Source organism: Schistocerca serialis, chromosome 7 (genome assembly GCF_023864345.2).
Source record: "Schistocerca serialis cubense isolate TAMUIC-IGC-003099 chromosome 7, iqSchSeri2.2, whole genome shotgun sequence".
Lineage (NCBI taxonomy): Eukaryota > Metazoa > Arthropoda > Insecta > Orthoptera > Acrididae > Schistocerca > Schistocerca serialis.
The window spans coordinates 211,068,048-211,090,830 of record NC_064644.1 but is presented as its reverse complement, the minus strand read 5'-3'; the positions used below and the strand labels follow the sequence as shown (position 1 = coordinate 211,090,830).

General features: G+C 45.8%; 1 protein-coding gene across 1 annotated transcript in view; it reads left to right on the top strand.

Annotated features, from left to right (window-relative positions):
* Window positions 1-500: 500 nt before the first annotated feature.
* Window positions 501-22,783, top strand: part of LOC126412981 (protein mesh) — a 224,522-nt gene continuing 202,239 nt past the window's right edge. Inside the window, exons 1-2 of the mRNA XM_050082873.1 lie at window positions 501-558; window positions 594-835. Coding sequence (XP_049938830.1) covers window positions 501-558; window positions 594-835 — 300 coding nt within the window. The remainder of the gene's footprint in view (window positions 559-593; window positions 836-22,783) is intronic.

Genomic DNA, 22,783 nt, shown 5'->3' with positions numbered 1-22,783 from the left:
GTACTGATTTCTCTGGATCTAAGCATCCAAATTGCGTGAAAATGTAATCACATGTCAGTTCTGGTGTAATATATTTCTCCGATGACTATCCGTTTATCATTTGCACTTCTTCTTGGTGTAGCAATTTTAATGGCCAGTAGTGTATATTTACTGCACTTCTACTACTATTGCTGCAGCTGCTGCTAGTACCACCACTGCCTCTACTACAGCTATTGTCTAATTAGTAACTGCTTCTAAATAAATGTAGAAACCAATGTGGAATAGAGAGCGAGATAACTGTTAGTGGGGATTCTGAAGCGCTGCATATGCATTAAGGGTATTTCGGAAAATATTTTGAATTATGCAAAAAACCTAAAAAATAATTTAGTTCATACTTGATAATAGGGATGCCAAAGGTATGCAGATGAAAGGAGTTTGAAATTAGATTCATAATTACAGGAAAATTTAAAAAGTAATGCCTTTCTGGGATGAGATCCTGTATATGCATTGTAGCGTTGAATATGGATGAGTGGATGACGACAGCGTGTTCCGACAGCCCCGCCGAACTGTCTGGTCGCGGTAGTAACCGGGTGGCCTTCTCTGGCGTGTTGCAGTGTGCGACAAGAACCGCGTGGCGCCGCCCAACCAGGCGACCACGTCGGGCACCGCGTACCTGCTGACGGAGAACCGGCTGCGTCAGATCCGCTCGGAGTTCATGTACTGCTACTTCGACCAGGGCGGCAACTCGGACGACAAGGGCGACTACCAGACGGACCTGCACTCCTCCATGCCGCAGATCCATAAGAACCTCAACTTCCAGCTGCCATTCTATGGCTTCCGTTACAATTACACCAGGGTAAGTGAGCGGTACACGCTGCAATAGAAATCGACGACCCAAATACCAATCCGACACTCTTTGTGCAACTAGTTTTGGGGCTGATTGCGCTACTACAGGATGGATTAACAATACGACAACCGTTTAAATAGGTCAAGAGGAAAAAACTACATCATCATTTGACATCCACTGCTGGATAACTGTATCCTGTAGACTACCAAATACATGAAAGTCTTCAGCTATACATATCCATGTTGCTCCTATGTGTTTTTTAACACAAGGGGCCTTCAATAAGCAAATGTACTTTTTTTTTCTTAAAGCAGTGCGCTTTTATTCAGAATTCCAATAAACCTCATTATTCCCCACTATTTTGGCTACAAGCCCTGTTTTTGAACATAATATCCGTTCAATGTTGGTATGTGGCCCCTTTAATATTACCTTGCACTATCCCAACCACAGCTGTTATCAGGACGGGAAACGGGATGGCGAATCATAGTTGGTAATCGTACTTCGATCTACACATACTTAATTTATTAACATAAGGTCCCTGCAGACCATTCCCCACAATTTTCACTACAAGCAGCAGTTACTTAGTATAAGTTCTTATTGAAACAAAACAAGTATAACCATAAAATGCATGTAAAACTGTTCATAAACACCTAGCAAACACAGTATTGCCGTGGCTTCGCCACACTTAACAAAAGCTTACAACTAACAGTACAGTTCCTATCAGAGTGGGCCAGCCCCTTAATTTCATTTAAATACTGTTGTTGTTGTTGTGGTCTTCAGTCCTGAGACTGGTTTGATGCAGCTCTCCATGCTACTCTATCCTGTACAAGCTGCTTCATCTCCCAGTACCTACTGCAACCTACATCCTTCTGAATCTGCTTAGTGTATTCATCTCTTGCTCTCCCCCTACGATTTTTACCCTCCACGCTGCCCTCCAATACTAAATTGGTGATCCCTTGATGCCTCAGAACATGTCCTACCAACCGATCCCTTCTTCTGGTCAAGTTGTGCCACAAACTTCTCTTCTCCCCAATCCTATTCAATACTTCCTCATTAGTTATGTGATCTACCCATCTAATCTTCAGCATTCTTCTGTAGCACCACATTTCGAAAGCTTCTATTCTCTTCTTGTCCAAACTATTTACCGTCCATTTTTCACTTCCATACATGGCTACACTCCGTACAAATACTTTCAGAAATGACTTCCTGACACTTAAATCTATACTCGATGTTAACAAATTTCTCTTCTTCAGAAACGCTTTCCTTGCCATTGCCAGTCTACATTTTATATCCTCTCTACTTCGACCATCATCAGTTATTTTGCTCCCCAAATAGCAAAACTCCTTTACTACTTTAAGTGTCTCATTTCCTAACCTAATTCCCTCAGCATCACCTGACTTAATTCGACTACATTCCATTATCCTCGTTTTGCTTTTGTTGATGTTCATCTTATATCCTCCCTTCAAGACACCATCCATTCCGTTCATCTGCTCTTCAAAGTCCTTTGCTGTCTCTGACAGAATTACAATGTCATCGGCGAACCTCAACGTTTTTTTTCTTCTCCATGGATTTTAATACCTACTCCGAATTTTTCTATTGTTTCCTTTACTGCTTTGGCTACGAAGTCTTTCGCGACGTATTTCCTGAGTAAAAATTTCTCGGTGTACATGCCGCGTCAAATCAGGATAAATCTCCAAGCTTTCGACCACTACCTCCATGGTCGTCGTCAGGGCTAAAACTGACTGTCGTGAACTAGCTAGGTTCCCACTTTTATATGCAAATGACGGCTTCTTATTGGCTGGAATACGTCAGCGATATGGCGCGTAGCGAAGTGGTGCCCTCTACTTCCATAGATGTAGTTGCTATCCCGCGTTGCTTGCAGCGCCATCCCTTAAATCAGGAGGTAAAGTGCGAGAAGTTTTTCTCTGCGATTTTTCTTTATCCAGTGCACTCTTCCAAGTGTTGCTAAGTGCATAGCCGTTGTCTCTATTACAGTTATTATCGCTAAGTCTAATTTCGACTGCTTCCCGGATCACAGAGTCCCAGTAATTCGATGTGTGGGCTATTACTCTGGTTTCTTCAAATAAAATCTTATGCTTGTTAAGGAGGCTATGTTCAGCCACCGCTGATTTTTCCAAATACCTGTATTTCAGGTGGCGTTGGTGCTCGATGCAGCGGTCGGCAACGGTTTTTACAGACTGGCCCACGTAATTCTTGCCGCATTCGCAAGGAATAGTATAAATTCCCGGCACTCTTAGGCCGAGACTATCTTTGACTGGTCTCAACATTTCCTTAATTTTCCTAGGTGGTCGGAAAACTGGTTTTATTCCTTGCCTCTTCAGGACTCTGGCTATCTTGCTCGTTGTAGCACCGCAAAAAGGAAGCCGCGCTATGTGTTGGTCCTCTTCTTGTATGTGGCCGGCATCGTGGCTTACTTTCTTGGACAATACTGATTTAATTTCACCGGCAGAATAACCATTCCTCTTGAAAACAGTCGTCAAATGGTTGATCTCGGGACCGAGGTGGTCCTTGTCGGAAATAGTCCTGGCTCTGTGTACTAAAGTATTCAGCATAGCTCTCTTCTGAGACGGATGATGGAAGCTATGGCTATGCAGATATAAGTCTGTATGGGTTGGCTTCCTGTACACAGAATGGCCCAGTCGTCCATCCGGCTTTCGCTCTACCAACACATCTAAAAAAGGTAACTTCCCTTCCTTCTCTAACTCCAATGTAAATTTTATGTTTGGATGTACACCATTCAGATGTTCGACGAACTGCTGCAGCGTGTCCTTGCCGTGTGGCCAGATTAAAAAAGTATCGTCGACGTATCTGTAGAAGCATGATGGGCGGAGGTGAGCACTGCTCAGGGCTCGTTCTTCAAAGTCCTCCATGAAGAAATTCGCTATTGCTGGTGACAGTGGCGAACCCATGGCTGTTCCATCCGTCATTTCATAATAATTTCCACTGTATAAAAAATAAGTGGTCGTCAAGGTATGCCAGAACAACTTCAAAATTTCTGAGGAGAAATGAGCAGACAACAATTGTAATGTGTCATCCACAGGTACTTTGGTGAACAGAGAAACCACGTCGAGGCTGACCATGATATCACTTGGGCCTATCTTCATCTGTTTTATGATATCAACAAACATTTTTGAATTTTTAATTTGATGTGGGCAGTGACCAACTATAGGCGCCAACAATTTAGTTAAGTGCTTTGCAAGCTTGTACGTAGGAGAGCCAATAGCACTAACAATCGGTCTCAACGGGACGTTCTCCTTATGAACCTTTGGCAAACCGTACAGTCTTGGTGGCCTAGGTGCTCTCGGCCGTAAGTTCTTCACCAGTTCGTCGGAGAGGCCAGAGTTTTTTAGTAGCTCCCTTGTCTTCCTGCTGAGCGCCGTGAGGGATCCCGTCTGAGAACCCGGTATGTGCTGTCCACCAGTAATAATCCAACTTTCTTATGGTAATCTGTAGCATTGAGGATTACCGTGGCGTTCCCCTTGTCAGCAGGTAAAACAACTAGATCTTCATCCTTCTGCAACAATTTCAGTCCTTGTCTCTCCTCTCTGCTGATGTTTGACTTAGGCGGCTTGGATGTCGCTAAAATCCGGCTAGTAGCAAGCCTTACGTCATCCGCTGCTTCTTGAGGAAGATGACGAACTGCTTGTTCCACTCCACTAATGATCTCAACCACCGGTAACTTATGTGGAGCTGGGGCAAAGTTCAATCCTTTACTGAGAGCCGAGATGGTAGCTTCATCAAGTTCCTTGTCAGAGAAGTTGATAACAGTGCGGTGAATGCCGTTGGACTCAGTAGTTCCTTGATCACGGTTAAGCCGCTCAAATTTATCGGCCTGTTTCGCCGTAGTCCTGCTTAAATTGGCTCGTTGGTGTGCCGCCAAAGTCATATCCACCCATTCCCAGTCCAATGGTGAGAGGACTTCGGCCAGAAATAAATGGCAACTAAATAACAGGCGAGCGTTCATGTCTAGTTCATACCTGGTATGACGTATCCTCTCCTTCACAATAGCATGGCTGTTCTTTCGTAAAATTCTGTTTACTGCAGCGCTTCTGATGTGGTGTTTGACGACTGCAAACTTCGGTACTACCTCCTTGTCACGACAGCGTTGTAAAAAAGCCAGATTGCTCAGCAACTGAGACTGTTTCAGGCGCAGCTTCTCCAGGTGACGAGCGCTGCGCGCTATGTCCTCCCCGTAGAGGAAACTAATGTGGCTACGAAGTCTTTCGCGACGTATTTCCTGAGTAAAAATTTCTCGGTGTACATGCCGCGTCAAATCAGGATAAATCTCCAAGTTTTCGACCACTACCTCCATGGTCGTCGTCAGGGCTAAAACTGACTGTCGTGAACTATTTTTTTTTTTTCTTTAATGTATTTCAATTCCCCATCGGGGCGGGCTGGCAGCAGCATATGCGCTGCTCTTCAGCCGAAAGACATAGAACAAAACAATAGAAGACATTTAAAAACAGCAAAGGAGAGAAGAAGGCGAACATAGATATAAAAAAGGGAGAACATCATGGAAGGCAATATACAAAAAACGGGGTGACTGTAAAATGGAGATAAAAAAAAAACTGTTTAAAAGTAGCACACACAAAAAGCCACACACTGCGACGATTAAAGAACACAAGGCACAGTATGACTGGAGCATAAAGGTGTTGACGGATGGCATAGCACACAACGTAACACTGACGGCGAACCTCAAGGCAGTACACAATTAAAATCACACCTCTGGACGCACACGAGAAACAGCATGAAACACAACACTGACGTGGCACACTGATGATGATCAATACAGAGGATCTGCCAGGTTCAAGGAGATGAGGGAGACCTGAAGAAGGGAGGGAGGGGAAGAGATGGGGGAGGGGATGGGTGGCGCTCGGAAGAGGGCCAGGTAGGGAGGGATGTGGGAAGGAGAGAGGCAAGTATGGGGTGCAGGGTCTCAGGGGAGGGGGGGATGGAGGAAAATCCGCTCTGGGAGAAAGAGGAAAGAGGAGAAGGGGGCCCTGGGGAGGGGGGGGGGGGGGAACAAGGCCGGGTTATAGTTGGATGGAAGGGTATATGTCACGGCGAAGTTCGTCATCCAGGAGGGGGAGGCGTTGGAAATTGCCCTGATGAAGGAGATGGAGGGTGTGGAGGTGGAGAGAGGGAGGGATACAGCGATAGAGGCGCGGCAATGGGCGAGGGGTGGAGAGGAAGGAGGAAACCAGAGGGTGGGGGGGATCAACCCTGCGAACAATGTAAAGGATGCGGAGATGTTGGAGGAAAAAGAGGAGGTGGGGGAAGGGGATCAGTTCATACAGGAGCCGTCTGGGGGAAGGAAGGCGGATACGGAAGGCAAGGCGGAGTGCATGGCATTCAAGGATTTGGAGAGCCTTGTAAAAGCGGGTGGGGGCGGAGATCCAGGCGACGCTGGCATAACAGAGGATAGGACAGATGAGGGATTTGTAGGTGTGGAGGATGGTAGAAGGATGCAATCCCCATGTCCGGCCGGACAGGAGTTTCAGCAGGCGGAGGCGGGAATGGGCTTTCTGCTGGATGGTCAGGAGATGAGGGGTCCAGGTGAGGTGTCGGTCAAGGGTGAGGCCAAGGTATTTCAGGGTGGGGGTGAGTTGGATAGGACGACCATAAAGGGTGAGGTAGAAATCTTGGAGGCAAAAGGAGCGAGTGGTACGGCCTATGATGATTGCCTGGGTTTTGGAGGGGTTGAGACGGAGGAGCCACTGGTTACACCAAGTGGTGAACTGGTTAAGGTGGGTTTGGAGGGTACGTTGAGACCGTTGAAGGGTAGGATAGAGAGCCAGGAAGGCGGTGTCATCAGCATATTGGAGAAGGTGAACTGGTGGGGGTGGCTTGGGCATATCAGCTGTATACAAGAGATAAAGGAGAGGGGAGAGGACAGGACCCTGGGGGACGCCAGCCGTGGGATAAAAGATACGGGAGTTGGTGTTGTGGAGGGTGACATAGGAAGGACGGTGCGAGAGGAAGGAAGCGACCAGACGGACAAAATTGATAGGCAGGGCGTAGGTTTGGAGTTTAAAGAGGAGACCGGGATGCCATACACGGTCATAGGCATTTTGGAGGTCAAGGGAAACAAAAATGGCGGAGCGACGGGAGTTGAGCTGGAGGGACAGAAGGTGAACAAGGTTGAGGAGTTGGTCGTCAGCAGAGAAGGAGGGTCGGAAGCCACACTGGGTAAGGGGGAGGAGGTGGTGTTGAGCAAGGTGCCGATGGATACGGTGGGAGAGGATGGATTCAAGGACCTTACTGAAGACAGAGGTGAGGCAGATGGGACGATAGGAAGAGGCAGCAGAAGGGGGTTTGTTGGGTTTGAGGAAGAGGAGGACACGGGAGGTCTTCCACAGGTCAGGGTAGAAGCCAGTAGAGAGGATGACATTATAGAGATGGGCGAGGACAGTTAGGAAGGAATAGGGGCTTTCTCGAAGGTGACGGTAGGTGACACAGTCGTGACCAGGGGCCGTGTTGCGTTTGGACTGGAGGAGAAGTTTAATGTCTTGTGCTGTGATGGGAGTGTTGACGTCGGAGGGGGGCAACTGCCCCAAGTACTGGAGACTAGGAGCAAGTGGAGCGACTGAGGTATCAGCACGTTCCATGACGGTGGGGAAAAGAGAATAATCAAAGTGGGGATCATCGGGGATGGAGAAGACCTCGGAAAGGTGGGAAGCGAAGTGGTTGGCCTTACTGAGGTTGTCTGGAAGGGGGCGATCGTTATGGAGAAGGGGGTAGTGGGGAGCGGAAAGGGAACCAGTAAGACGATGGAAGGCAGACCAGTACTTGGAGGAGTTGATAGGGAGGGTGGCATTGAGTCGTGTGCAGGTCTGGCGCCAGTCCCGGCGTTTCGTTGCTGTAATAAGGTTCCGTACGTGTCGCTGTAGTTGCCGGTGGCGTTGGAGTGTATCCCTGTCACGAGTGCGGAGGAAGGAGCGATAGAGGCGGCGGGATTCGCGGAGGAGGAGGACAGCCCGCGGAGGGAGAGTGGGACGGTGTGGGTGGATGGTTTTGGTAGGAACATGGGCCTCCACGGCGTCAGTAATTACCGTCTGAAGGAAGGACGAGGCGCGGATGATGTCGTCAGGATGGCGATAGGTAAGAGGGTGGCTTTCGACCTGGGTGGAGATGGAGTCCCGGTAGGCATCCCAGTTGGCACGGCGATAGTCATGGACGACCTTGGGAGGGGGTGCAGGATGCGGAGCCGGAGGGGGCCGGTTTGCAGACGTTATGGTGAGAAGGACAGGGAGGTGATCGCTACCTGTGGGGTCAAGGACGGCGACAGTGATACGCCCAAGGAGGTTGGCGGAGGCAATGACAACATCGGGGGTGGTGTTACTTTCGGGTCGGGTGTGCTGGGGAATGGGAACAAGGTCACCCTGGATTGTGGAGAGGAACTGATGCCACCGCCGAAGGGCAGCAGGAGTGCGGCTATGGATGTTGAGGTCGGCGGCAATCACATAGGTGGAGAAGTGTGGCGAAATAAATAAAAAACATTTTATATTTTAAATTCCACGTCATTGATGATTTAATCAGAGTTCTCACCTTAGACGTAGAATTAGTCCTTCTGCCACAATATTAATTCATTAGTCGCCATCGATGTTCCTCTCTTTGTTGACCGTGTGTACCATCATGAGTCGGCATCGGTTCACTTCACGAAGACGGTGGAAACCAAGGAATACTATGCTACGTCGCTATAAATAATTTTCGTAACACTTCGAAACTTTTCACTATTTTTTATTCACAACACAATAAGACTTGCTGTGCTCATCGCACAAACCATAATTACCAACCACATGGCTGCCTTTCCGCACAGTCCAAAATCACGTCCATCCTCCACAAGGCAACAAACGAAAGTGTCCCTTAGCTCCTTGGAGTATCAAACAAAAGAGAATCCAATGTGAACTTTACAAAGATTATAATATACATGCCTCTCAATTTATCTTTGGCGCAGCTTTTAAGATATCGTATGTCTCTGCATAGGAATGTGTCATTACAACTGCCCCCCTACTGTATACTGTCACTAGAAAATTTTATTTGATTGACAGGATACAGTAGTCGACCTTGCAATTAATAGGTTTGGGGGTCTTTTATTTACACACTTCATTTTTATTGTCTCATTTTCATGGCACTGTGAATTCTTTGGTATTTCTGAGTGTGTGTCAGTTTTTTGGTATACTTATGCTAATATTTACAAACCTTAATTCTAATATACAAAGTTCTGGTTAATACTGAGAAAATGACATCATGTAGTAAAGTTTGTACAATAAAATATACACTGAATACAACGTTACATACAAATGTTTCCTTCCTCATCAGAGGTGAAAATTAAGTCCTTGTATTGCTTTCTGTATTTATTCTGGGGCGACGAGCTTTGTTCGCTAGCCCGTGTTGAATATGGGTGGGTGATACGCGCGCCTGATTGTTTGGTCGTCCGTTAGCTGGCGACGTTGGTTGAATGCGCGCGCCAGTGCACTGAATATACACCGACGTGCGGGTACCGTCAAGACTTCCGAACCTCAGTATGCGTGTGCTTTTTGTAGTTCCTTCCAGTACTTAGACTGGATACGACGAGGTACATTGGAATATGTGCCCCGAAGAACACACCACACTATGTGCGAGGCGGAGGACGATCCCGTCGATGCAGCTCCTGGTAAGAAGCGTACCATGTCAAACTTGTTTGGCATTGTCCTTTCCTACTGTGACGCCATGGGTCGTTTGACGATACAAGCTTCAATTTTCGCTGTCACTTGTTTAGGGTCGCTGACATTTGCAACGTAGCACTACTTTGCACAATTTTAATTTCTACACACACACCACTTTAACCGCGAGTATTGCGATCGAAACTTCCTTTTCACTACACTTTTTTTTCTTCGCATTAACCCCTTTTACCTATTGTACTGATATTCATTCCCCTCAATACTTCTGGTCAATGCACATAATTTGTAAGTCACGGGACTTGGCATGAAATACAAAATACATCACATACAATGGAATAACATATAATACATACAATACATTGTTTACATTAACTACAGGAAAAAACTATCGACTAAAATTGAAAAAATTTTTGACCACTCGTAGTGGCTTCTTCGTCTTGGATTTTACTGACACACACACTCGCCTTTTTCCATTAATCTGTTAGAAGGAACAAGTCCTTTGTTTTCCTTCTTGAACTCGAGTATAAGTTAAGGTTTACCTCCGTTACGTATTCTTCATACGCAACGACATGCATCAGCATGCAGAGAATACACCTGTAGCCGCTCCACTGAAGCTTGGGAAAGGAATTTTCTACCTTCTACTTCGGGTAGTGGCAACGACTACGTGTATGCTACGGTTTTTTGCGTATAAAATCTGAAAATGCACGAAATATTCATTTGTATGCAGCGTAACCCTAATATGTACAGTGTTTTGTGCTTACGCACGTTCTGGTGTGCTTATAAATCATTACCTCTAATAAAATTTCCTACATTAACATAGACATATAAACATAAAATTTTGAAGTTCAGGGTGTAACTACTATTACTATGTACAGAGTTTCATAATAGCGGCACGCCCTTGTTTGCGTGTATCATCTTCAATTAAAGTGCGCTTATAGGCGTCTTGTGTTATCATGGGAGAAAAAATACAGACATTTTAATGCATCGGTTGTCATGAAAATCTATGTACACGAACAATCAGACTTTCATAGCTTCAGTGCAGCATGAAATTCTTTACGACGCTTTTGTTCATAATTCATTTTATAGACGATTCCTTTGCTTACAGGTCGTCGATCACACTACTTACCTGTTTCTCGTATAGCGGCGAGATCATTTTCATTCTTTGTGACTGTAAATTGTAATATGTGTGAAACATATAATTTTGACATGATTTTTTCCTTTCATGTTTCAAGTGGGTAAAGTAATTCATACCTTCCTTTTGCATACATGAGTGAAGCATCGCTAATATTGCACTTTGTGTCAGGTTTTTCACCTTTTCTCGTACACTCGTAGAGTCTTACAGTTTTAATTAAGTTGTTTCCTGACGTTAGGTATACCTGTTTATACGAGGTTGTCTTACAGTTTAATTTTCCTTATACACTTCTACGTTGTTTAAGTTCCGTACATGTACAGGGCTTCTTTCGCCTTTCACACATTCATACATACGTTTATACACAAAAAAATATCTACCACTATAATATACACTTTGCTGGTGGGGCCCTTTTTCGGTACCCTGCACCATTCCTTCAATATTCCAAAATAATTCAGGGTGTGCTGAGCATCGTCCCCTATACTAATAATACTTACAACTAAATATTTCTTCTTACATACATAACTGCCTTACAGTCCATTAATGCGCAACATTCCCTATTTTCCTCCTTTACACTTTAGCTTTCGTACATGTACCCTCGTGTACAGCTTATATATTCTACAAAGTTGTTTGCTGAGTGCTTCAGGTGTTTCCTAACGTTAATGTGTGTCTCTCTCTATAAACTCTAGGTATTTGTTTTGAGAGCGATTCAGTTCAACACTCACGCTGCATAGGTCTGTTTATTATTATCGTATTTTAAAGCTTGTGTCACTCTTTTCCTTAGTCACAAAAATTCCCGCGTTTACCTTGTTGTTCATTCTGAAGATCGCTAGCTACTGTGTAATGTAAATGTATGCGTTATCTCTTTGATTTCCTCTTTGCTGCTTTTTCCCTATATGTAATTGTGTGCTGTTCTCGTGTACATAGCCTTTCTTCCGGTTATATATCTGCATTATTTATTTATTTATTTATTTTTCTATTTTCTTTCTCCTTCCGTACAAGCTAAGATTTTACTCAGTATAATATAATCTTACAATACCGTCCATGACCAGTATGTACTTGTATGTTCACTTTTATTACGTAATACCAGCTTATAATTAAATTTTCTAAGTTACTATTTACAAGACTTGTGTACCCTTTCCTTTCTTGTTTTTGAATGACTTTCGTCTCTGTGTCTCATAGTAAGAGTGGTCTTAAAACTTTTAAACATTCCGCGCATGCGCGCTTACGTACCACGACTGGACTGTAGGTGCGGGGAAAACTCTGCATTGTTGGTGAACATTATTCGTGATAGCCACCATCGTGTAATAGTCACGTGACACCTGGACTCGACCGCGCATGCGCCTTCGCGCTTTGTATACGCTCAGCTGATCGGACATGGAAGGGGGGAAGATTTCTCCCCGGCTCGCTGCCTACAGCGCGGCCAATGACCTCGTCTTGACATGCAGCTATCGCGTGCTCATGAGCTGAGCATTGGATTGCAACTTCGACGCGTGGTTTCTTGCTCGTCTCAAGCGAACAAACTCTGACCGTCGCGCTAATTTGTCTTTGTTCCCCTCTCTTAAATAACTGAGTTAGACTACAAAAGTACCGTATGGTTTATTTTTACAGTGTTAAGACTCACAGTAACACATGTTTCATTAGGTTTGGTTAAATATGCGCTTTTAAGCTGGCATATGCCCCCAGTTGTTCCCAAGTTTCTTAGGTTAATGACAGCAATTTTACTATGTGATCCAAGGTTGTACAATTTCAATTTTACTAAAATAACATATAACCTTTAATGAAAATATTCCTTGATGTCCTTGTGGGAGTATAACCCTTTCACCTTGCTCGTTCGTGTGTTACCTAACAGATAACATCCTGGGTAAGGTTTGTCTATTATAATGAAAGGGCCATCATACAACAACTGCCACTTTTTGTTTAATGCCTTAATTTTAGAGGATTTTGGGTGGGTACGTAATAGTACTTCCTGTCCAATGTTAAATTCTGTAACCTTTCTTATCTTTTTGTTGTTATTACAGCCTGCACGAGGTCACTTACCTTGTCCGGTGCTTTCATCTCTTCTTCACATAGATCATCTTCTACGGTCGCATCCTGGTCATATCTTAAAAATAATTGTCTAAGATGTAGTGTGTGCTTGCTTGTGCCCCCTGTTGTCAAATCGGTCGGCCGGTGGGGGCTCATTACGACCGATTGTTGTTTACCGGGGGAGACAACGGCGTTGCTTCAGTAGTGTCCGTTACCTCTACAAAGTGTACTGAGTGGTTATTCTGTCGCCAATTAGTTTCCGGACCGCTGCGTGCAACATTTTCTTGCGACCGGCCGTCGCTATTCCTCCTTTGTCTATCATTCCTATTACTGTAACTATTGTAATTTTCATTTGTGTGCCGCCTTTTATCACGCGGGCCTGACCAATCATTCACGTGATTTCTATCATTTCCATACCGGCGTGGACCGTAATCTGTACTATACCTTCGGTCTTCACGTCTCTGTGGCGTCGAATTCCTCCGATTTCCGTAATTCCAGGTTCCATTATTTGGCCTTGTCGCATACGGATGCCAACTGTGTGGGTTTTGTCCACTGCCATTAAAATGATATCCGTTACCGTTGTTTTGATTGGTTCCGGAATATTCATTCCGATTACCTGTGCTCGGCTCTTCTTCGTATATTAGATCAATTGAGTCAAGCACGGAAAGAAAGTATTCAAGGTCGTTCTCCGGTATGGTTACCAATTTTTCGCGTAAGTTCGCGGGTAGTTTGTTTTTCAGAATTTTGAGAACATCTACGTGCGGTATTGGATTGTTCCAATAGCGCGTCTTATTCAAGTACTTTTCGAAATACTTTCTCAACCCGCCGTTTTTGAGGTTGAACGGTTGTGGGTTGAATACTTCACGGCGCAGTCTTTCTTGGACCCCAGCAGACCAATATTTCTCCAAGAAAGCCCGTTCAAATTGTTCGTAGGTGACGCACTGTTCAGCCATGTCTGTGGCCCACAAAAGTGCGTCGCCTTGTGTGAAGCCTACTACATATCTAATCTTCTGTGCCTCAGTCCAGTTTCTTGGTAAGACATTTTTAAATGCTCTTACAAATACGACTGGATGAGTTTTTCTGGATTCTGTGGAGAAAACTGGAAACTGTCTATGTTTCAACAGGCTCTCATCGACTAGAATCGTCGAGATGCAAGGCGACACGCCTACTGCCTGTTGCAGCACCGCGTTTGGCGAATAGCCATTGTTTGCCTGTGCCGGTGCGTGCACATACGCCGGACTGGGCGCGTGATGTTCTGCGTTATTGACATCGTAATCTGGCACGGGCGAATAAGTGTCGCACTGCCTGTTGCTTGACGTAGGCAAGTCATTTGAAACATTCAGTCTACCAGCAATTTCCTTGCGTATTCTGTCCTCGGCTACTTTGATTTCATTACCTAATTTTTCAAAAAGTTTTGTTTCCCGGTCAGTTATTGATTCATTTACACTACCGTTTTCTAAAGTTTCATTTATTTTGATAATGTCCGCGTTGATACGTCGAGTCTCCTGTTTCAGAAAACCGACTTCTTCGTTAACTTTATTAACTTGGTCAGGTATTTCTTCACATGCGGACTGTACTCTTGTTAAATTTAATTGAATAGCCTGTACGTTTTCATGTATTTCTTTTTGTACGGTTTGTGTTTGATTGTGTGTTTCTACTATTTCTGACAGTTCCTGTTCCTGTTTGGTTGTAAGATCTGACAATTTCGTTTCTAAGTCATTTGCCAATACATTGTATACACTATTGACGGTTTTGATGACTTTGTCTTCGATCTTTTGATCGATTTCATTGGTGAGTTTATTTAAGCGTTGATCGAAATGTCTGTGTATGTTTTCCAATTGCGTGTTTACACTAGAAAACTGCTGTTGGAACCCAATTTCCATGTTTGACAATTTTGTGTTTGTCGTTATTTCTAGATTCGCCAGTTTCTCGCTCACATTTGACATCAGACTATATAATGCCTCAAGCGTAACTGACGAAGCTTGTGTGTTTGTATTTATGCCATTATTTGTTGCCATTGTTTCTCTGCCACGGTCTGATTGAATCGAAACCGGGCTAGGTTCACTGACTTCACGCGAAATATTTTCATCTGATCTGGTAATCGATGCTTCATCGACTGTGCACAAGGTTTCATTTGCAAGTGGTTCGTTATTGTTAATCCCTGTGGAGTGCAATTGAATTGTATTTACTTCTACATTATGTTGTGCTGAAAAACTAATTGCGTCATCATTTACGTCACTATTGTCAGAATCGGTGACGTGTCCATGAACATTTGTCAAATTAAAGTTCTTCGATTCCATTGTGAAGATATTATTTTTATCTGTACTTTACTGTTAATCTAAATCTTTAAATTCTCTCGCAGTTGAATTAATAAAAATATCTCGCGATTGTTATTTGTTGCGCGTCGGAAATGTACAAGCTGGCGCACTACGTCTTCTAATTCTGCGATTGTTGAACATAAAAAGTAATTATCAAAGTGTAATTGTGTGTTGCCACAAACACTACCAGGATTTTAATATGGACAGGAAAAGGTTCTGCTTTAAGTGGAGCTAAGCCAAGGTGCAGCCACTGCATGCGTTTGCGCTTTCCTACCTTAATTCCGACTGAGCTGCGTCACTCACGATTACGTTAGTTTTGTAAATCCTTGTCCTTGTTCCTTCTGGTTATTGTGCCATCCGTTTATACAGTTAATATTGTTTCACTTTATTCGTCATTTTCCATGTGCGTCATGTAACAGAGAAACAGTAATTAGTACAAGTACATTTGTAGCACAACAATGAAGTACTTACTCTTTGTTCCACCAGCACTGTCCTGTCACGGTCGCCAGTGTGGCGAAATAAATAAAAAACATTTTATATTTTAAATTCCACGTCATTGTTGATTTAATCAGAGTTCTCACCTTAGACGTAGAATTAGTCCTTCTGCCACAATATTAATTCATTAGTCGCCATCGATGTTCCTCTCTTTGTTGACCGTGTGTACCATCATGAGTCGGCATCGGTTCACTTCACGAAGATGGTGGAAACCAAGGAATACTATGCTACGTCGCTATAAATAATTTTCGTAACACTTCGAAACTTTTCACTATTTTTTATTCACAACACAATAAGACTTGCTGTGCTCATCGCACAAACCATAATTACCAACCACATGGCTGCCTTTCCGCACAGTCCAAAATCACGTCCATCCTCCACAAGGCAACAAACGAAAGTGTCCCTTAGCTCCTTGGAGTATCAAACAAAAGAGAATCCAATGTGAACTTTACAAAGATTATAATATACATGCCTCTCAATTTATCTTTGGCGCAGCTTTTAAGATATCGTATGTCTCTGCATAGGAATGTGTCATTACAGAAGGTGTGGTCAATGTGTGAGATGAAGTCATAAGGAAGAGGAGCAGTGGAGCGGACATAGATGGTGGCACAGGTAATGGTGAGGGAGGGGAAGAAGACGCTAAGGATAAGGTGTTCAGTGGGGTCATTGAGGAGAGGTTGTGGCCGGACGGGGATATGCTTAAAGTGGCCAATCGCGACTCCACCCTGCGCACGAGGACCAAGAGCATCAGTGCGGTGGAGGATATAGGGGGAGGTGCGGATAGAATGGTGGGGCTGGAGAAAGGTTTCGTTCAAGAGGAAGGTGTCGACCTGGTGGTGGGAGAGGGTGTGCATGAGGAGGTATTTGTTGGAGCGGAAGGAGCGAATGTTCTGGAAGAGGATGCGAGACTCGTGCCACGCCATGACGGGAAGGAGGGGGGGAAGAGAGGGAAGGGAGGAGACTTAAACGAGGGTGTCGAGGCGGGTGAAGGTGAAGTGGGCTTGGTTGTGGGAGTAAGTGGCGAAGGTGTTCAGGTGGAAAACAGAGCGAGCAGCAAGGGATATTTGTTGGAAGGTGTGCGGGCGCTGAAAAGGGTGAATGTTTTGGAGTACAACGGTAATGAACCGGATGATGTCCTCGGCCGTGGGGGGTGGACAGAGGGAATTGTTAGGATGGACAGGAGGATCGACGGGACGAACTGGGACTGTAAGTTCAGGGGTGGCTGGAGGGGGTTTAGCTTTACACTTGTGGGAGTATGTGGGATGGGGGCCATTGCAGGTATTACAGGAAGGAGGAGCAGCGAGGTTGGGGCAGTTCTTGAGAAAGTGGGAGGCCTTGCAATGGGGACAAGTGGGGGGGTTTTTGCAGTTGGGAGTCAGGTGGTCATTGTACATCAGGCACCGTTGGCAACGGTAGGATTGGGGAGGGGATTTGGAGGATTCAACAGGGTGGCGACGGTGGTATATCAGGGCACCCTGGGTGAGGAGATGGTCTATGGACGGGGCAGACTCTGAGAATACCCGCATGAGGTAGGTGGGACCAGAGGCATTGTGGATACGGCGGGCAGAGCGGATTTCCAAGTCCGGGTGGGAGTTCAGTTCTACCAACACTTCATCCTCTGTGATCACCGGGCTGAGCTTGGTGATCACAGCAGTGTAGGTGGGGGGGCGACGGGGAGGCTGGGGCTGACGAGGAGTGGAAGCGGAAAGGAAGGGTGTCAGAGAGGCGTGGGGGCCAAACATAACTCGTGGGAGTTTTTGCAGGAGGTCTGTGTGAAATGATGGGGACGGGGACTTGATAAGGACTGAGTCCCTGCGGGGAATGAGTTGGGAGATGGGAGCACCAGGTAAGTACTTTCGTATTTCCTTGGTGAGGGTACGAGCGTCGAGGAACTTAGGATCGGGAGTTGACAGGACAAAGGTGTGGAGGGTGGGGGCCAAGGTAGGGGTGGCAGGAGGAGGGGTGGTGTCCATGGTGACGGCAGGGGGAGGGGGAGGTGGCGTTGATTTTTTGTGGGAAGTGGCGGGAGCAGAGTCGGTAAGGACGCGCTTTTGGGGTTTTTTGGAGACTGGAGGCTGGGAGGAGGGGAGAGGGACGGGGAGGAGAGGGAGGTGGCGGGTGGCAGATCCCTGTGGCGTAGTGGAGGCACCGGGAGAAGCAGCTGGTTCAGTGGTGGCGATGGTGGCTCGGCGCAACGTGATGCGTGCGGGAGATGCAGAAGACGACGCGACGGGGTCGGTGAGAGAGGGGAAGCCAACCACCTGAGGGGCGGCAGCAGAGGCGGCAACAGAGGCGTACGTGAGGGCGGGGGTAGTAGTGGGAGCTGTTGAGGGTGTGGAGGCTGGAGGAAGGGTGTAGAGGTGTGGGTATACAGCAGGGGAGGAGATAGGGGGTGGGTAAGTGGAGGAAGGGAAGGGGAGGTGGAAGGAGGGAGGCCAGAGGCGGCACTCCAGGAAGTGACTGTGGCAGAGGGGGAGGGGGAGGTGTAGATGACGGTGGAGGTGGGAGTACTCATTGCAGACGAATGGCGACGGACAGACGGACGTGCAGCAGGCGGCGTCGGCGTCGGCGATGGGCAGCGGCGAACAGCAGGCGGCGTCGGCTGCGTCGGCGGCGGCGAACAGACGGACGAACAGCAGGCGGCGGCGGCGGCGGCGGCGGCGGCGGCGGCGGCAGCGGTTGCGACGACGGCGATGGACAGCCAGCAGGCGGACGGACGGACGGACGAACGAACGAACGAACAGCGACAGCAGCGGGCAGACAGACAGACAGACAGACACACACAATCTTCGAAGACGGAGATTCCACCCTGAGAGTGGCCCAGGCTTTGCAATCTGACGCTTTCGAAGGAGGGGATCCAACCCTCTAGATGTGTCGTGAACTAGCTAGGTTCCCACTTTTATATTCAAATGACGGCTTCTTATTGGCTGGAATACGTCAGCGATATGGCGCGTAGCGAAGTGGTGCCCTCTACTTCCATGGATGTAGTTGCTATCCCGCGTTGCTTGCAGCGCCATCCCTTAAATCAGGAGGTAAAGTGCGAGAAGTTTTTCTCTGCGATTTTTCTTTATCCAGTGCACTCTTCCAAGTGTTGCTAAGTGCATAGCCGTTGTCTGTATTAAAGTTATTATCGCTAAGTCTAATTTCGACTGCTTCCCGGATCACAGAGTCCCAGTAATTCGATGTGTGGGCTATTACTCTGGTTTCTTCAAATAAAATCTGATGCTTGTTAAGCAGGCTATGTTCAACCACCGCTGATTTTTCCAAATACCTGTATTTCAGGTGGCGTTGGTGCTCGATGCAGCGGTCGGCAACGGTTCTTACAGACTGGCCCACGTAATTCTTGCCGCATTCGCAAGGAATAGTATAAATTCCCGGCACTCTTAGGCCGAGACTATCTTTGACTGGTCTCAACATTTCCTTAATTTTCCTAGGTGGTCGGAAAACTGGTTTTATTCCTTGCCTCTTCAGGACTCTGGCTATCTTGCTCGTTGTAGCACCGCAAAAAGGAAGCAGCGCTATGTGTTGGTCCTCTTCTTGTATGTGGCCGGCATCGTGGTTTACTTTCTTGGACAATACTGATTTAATTTCATCGGCAGAATAACCATTCCTCTTGAAAACAGTCGTCAAATGGTTGATCTCGGGACCGAGGTGGTCCTTGTCGGAAATAGTCCTGGCTCTGTGTACTAAAGTATTCAGCATAGCTCTCTTCTGAGACGGATGATGGAAGCTATGGCTATGCAGATATAAGTCTGTATGGGTTGGCTTCCTGTACACAGAATGGCCCAGTCGTCCATCCGGCTTTCGCTCTACCAACACATCTAAAAAAGGTAACTTCCCTTCCTTCTCTAACTCCAATGTAAATTTTATGTTTGGATGTACACCATTCAGATGTTCGACGAACTGCTGCAGCGTGTCCTTGCCGTGTGGCCAGATTAAAAAAGTATCGTCGACGTATCTGTAGAAGCATGATGGGCGGAGGTGAGCACTGCTCAGGGCTCGTTCTTCAAAGTCCTCCATGAAAAAATTCGCTATTGCTGGTGACAGTGGCGAACCCATGGCTGTTCCATCCGTCATTTCATAATAATTTCCACTGTATAAAAAATAAGTGGTCGTCAAGGTATGCCGGAACAACTTCAAAATTTCTGAGGAGAAATGAGCAGACAACAATTGTAATGTGTCATCCACAGGTACTTTGGTGAACAGAGAAACCACGTCGAGGCTGACCATGATATCACTTGGGCCTATCTTCATCTGTTTTATGATATCAACAAACATTTTTGAATTTTTAATATGATGTGGGCAGTGACCAACTATAGGCGCCAACAATTTAGTTAAGTGCTTTGCAAGCTTGTACGTAGGAGAGACAATAGCGCTAACAATCGGTCTCAACGGGAAGGATGAAGATCTAGTTGTTTTACCTGCTGACAAGGGGAACGCCACGGTAATCCTCAATGCTACAGATTACCATAAGAAAGTTGGATTATTACTGGAGGACAGCACATACCGGGTTCTCAGACGGGATCCCTCATCGGCGCTCAGCAGGAAGACAAGGGAGCTACTAAAAAACTCTGGCCTCTCCGACGAACTGGTGAAGAACTTACGGCCGAGAGCACCTAGGCCACCAAGACTGTACGGTTTGCCAAAGGTTCATAAGGAGAACGTCCCGTTGAGACCGATTGTTAGCGCTATTGGCTCTCCTACGTACAAGCTTGCAAAGCACTTAACTAAATTGTTGGCGCCTATAGTTGGTCACTGCCCACATCATATTAAAAATTCAAAAATGTTTGTTGATATCATAAAACAGATGAAGATAGGCCCAAGTGATATCATGGTCAGCTTCGACGTGGTTTCTCTGTTCACCAAAGTACCTGTGGATGACACATTACAATTGTTGTCTGCTCATTTCTCCTCAGAAATTTTGAAGTTGTTCCGGCATACCTTGACGACCACTTATTTTTTATACAGTGGAAATTATTATGAAATGACGGATGGAACAGCCATGGGTTCGCCACTGTCACCAGCAATAGCGAATTTTTTCATGGAGGACTTTGAAGAACGAGCCCTGAGCAGTGCTCACCTCCGCCCATCATGCTTCTACAGATACGTCGACGATACTTTTTTAATCTGGCCACACGGCAAGGACACGCTGCAGCAGTTCGTCGAACATCTGAATGGTGTACATCCAAACATAAAATTTACATTGGAGTTAGAGAAGGAAGGGAAGTTACCTTTTTTAGATGTGTTGGTAGAGCGAAAGCCGGATGGACGACTGGGCCATTCTGTGTACAGGAAGCCAACCCATACAGACTTATATCTGCATAGCCATAGCTTCCATCATCCGTCTCAGAAGAGAGCTATGCTGAATACTTTAGTACACAGAGCCAGGACTATTTCCGACAAGGACCACCTCGGTCCCGAGATCAACCATTTGACGACTGTTTTCAAGAGGAATGGTTATTCTGCCGGTGAAATTAAATCAGTATTGTCCAAGAAAGTAAGCCACGATGCCGGCCACATACAAGAAGAGGACCAACACATAGCGCAGCTTCCTTTTTGCGGTGCTACAACGAGCAAGATAGCCAGAGTCCTGAAGAGGCAAGGAATAAAACCAGTTTTCCGACCACCTAGGAAAATTAAGGAAATGTTGAGACCAGTCAAAGATAGTCTCGGCCTAAGAGTGCCGGGAATTTATACTATTCCTTGCGAATGCGGCAAGAATTACGTGGGCCAGTCTGTAAGAACCGTTGCCGACCGCTGCATCGAGCACCAACGCCACCTGAAATACAGGTATTTGGAAAAATCAGCGGTGGCTGAACATAGCCTGCTTAACAAGCATAAGATTTTATTTGAAGAAACCAGAGTAATAGCCCACACATCGAATTACTGGGACTCTGTGATCCGGGAAGCAGTCGAAATTAGACTTAGCGATAATAACTTTAATAGAGACAACGACTATGCACTTAGCAACACTTGGAAGAGTGCACTGGATAAAGAAAAATCGCAGAGAAAAACTTCTCGCACTTTACCTCCTGATTTAAGGGATGACGCTGCAAGCAACGCGGGATAGCAACTACATCTATGGAAGTAGAGGGCACCACTTCGCTACGCGCCATATCGCTGACGTATTCCAGCCAATAAGAAGCCGTCATTTGAATATAAAAGTGGGAACCTAGCTAGTTCACGACAGTCAGTTTTAGCCCTGACGACGACCATGGAGGTAGTGGTCGAAAGCTTGGAGATTTATCCTGATTTGACGCGGCATGTACACCGAGAAATTTTTACTCCTTTACTGCTTGCTCAATATACAGATTGAATAACATCGGGGAGAGGCTACAACCCTGTCTTACTCCCTTCCCAACCATTGCTTCCCTTTCATGTCCCTCGACTCTTATAACTGCCATCTGGTTTCTGTACAAATTGTAAATAGCCTTTCGCTCCCTGTATTTTACCCCTGCCACCTTTAGATTTTGAAAGAGAGCATTCCAGTCAACATTGTCAAAAGCTTTCTCTAAGTCTACAAATGCTAGAAACGTAGGTTTACCTTTCCTTAATCTTTCTTCCAAGATAAGTCGTAAGGTCAGTATTGCCTCACGTGTTCCAGTATTTCTACGGAATCCAAACTGATCTTCCCCGAGGTCGGCTTCTACTAGTTTTTCCATTCGTCTGTAAAGAATTCGTGTTAGTATTTTGCAGCTGTGGCTTATTAAACTAATTGTTCGGTAATTTTCACATCTGTCAACACCTGCTTTCTTTGGGATTGGAATTATTATATTCTTCTTGAAGTCTGATGGTATTTCGCCTGTTTCATACATCTTGCTCACCAGATGGTAGAGTTTTGTCAGGACTGGCTCTCCCAAGGCCGTCTGTAGTTCCAATGGAATGTTGTCTACTCCGGGGACCTTGTTTCGACTCAGGTCTTTCAGTGCTCTGTCAAACTCTTCACGCAGTATCGTATTTCCCATTTCATCTTCATCTACATCCTCTTCCATTTCCATAATATTGTCCTCAAGTACATCGCCCTTGTATAGACCCTCTATATACTCCTTCCACCTTTCTGCTTTCCCTTAGCTTAGAACTGGGTTTCCATCTGAGCTCTTGATGTTCATACAAGTGGTTCTCTTATCTCCAAAGGTCTCTTTAATTCTCCTGTAGGCAGTATCTATCTTACCCCTAGTGAGATAAGCCTCTACATCCCTACATTTGTCCTCTAGCCATCCCTGCTTTGCCATTTTGCACTTTCTGTCGATCTCATTTTTGAGGCGTTTGTATTCCTTTTTGCCTGCTTCATTTACTGCATTTTTAT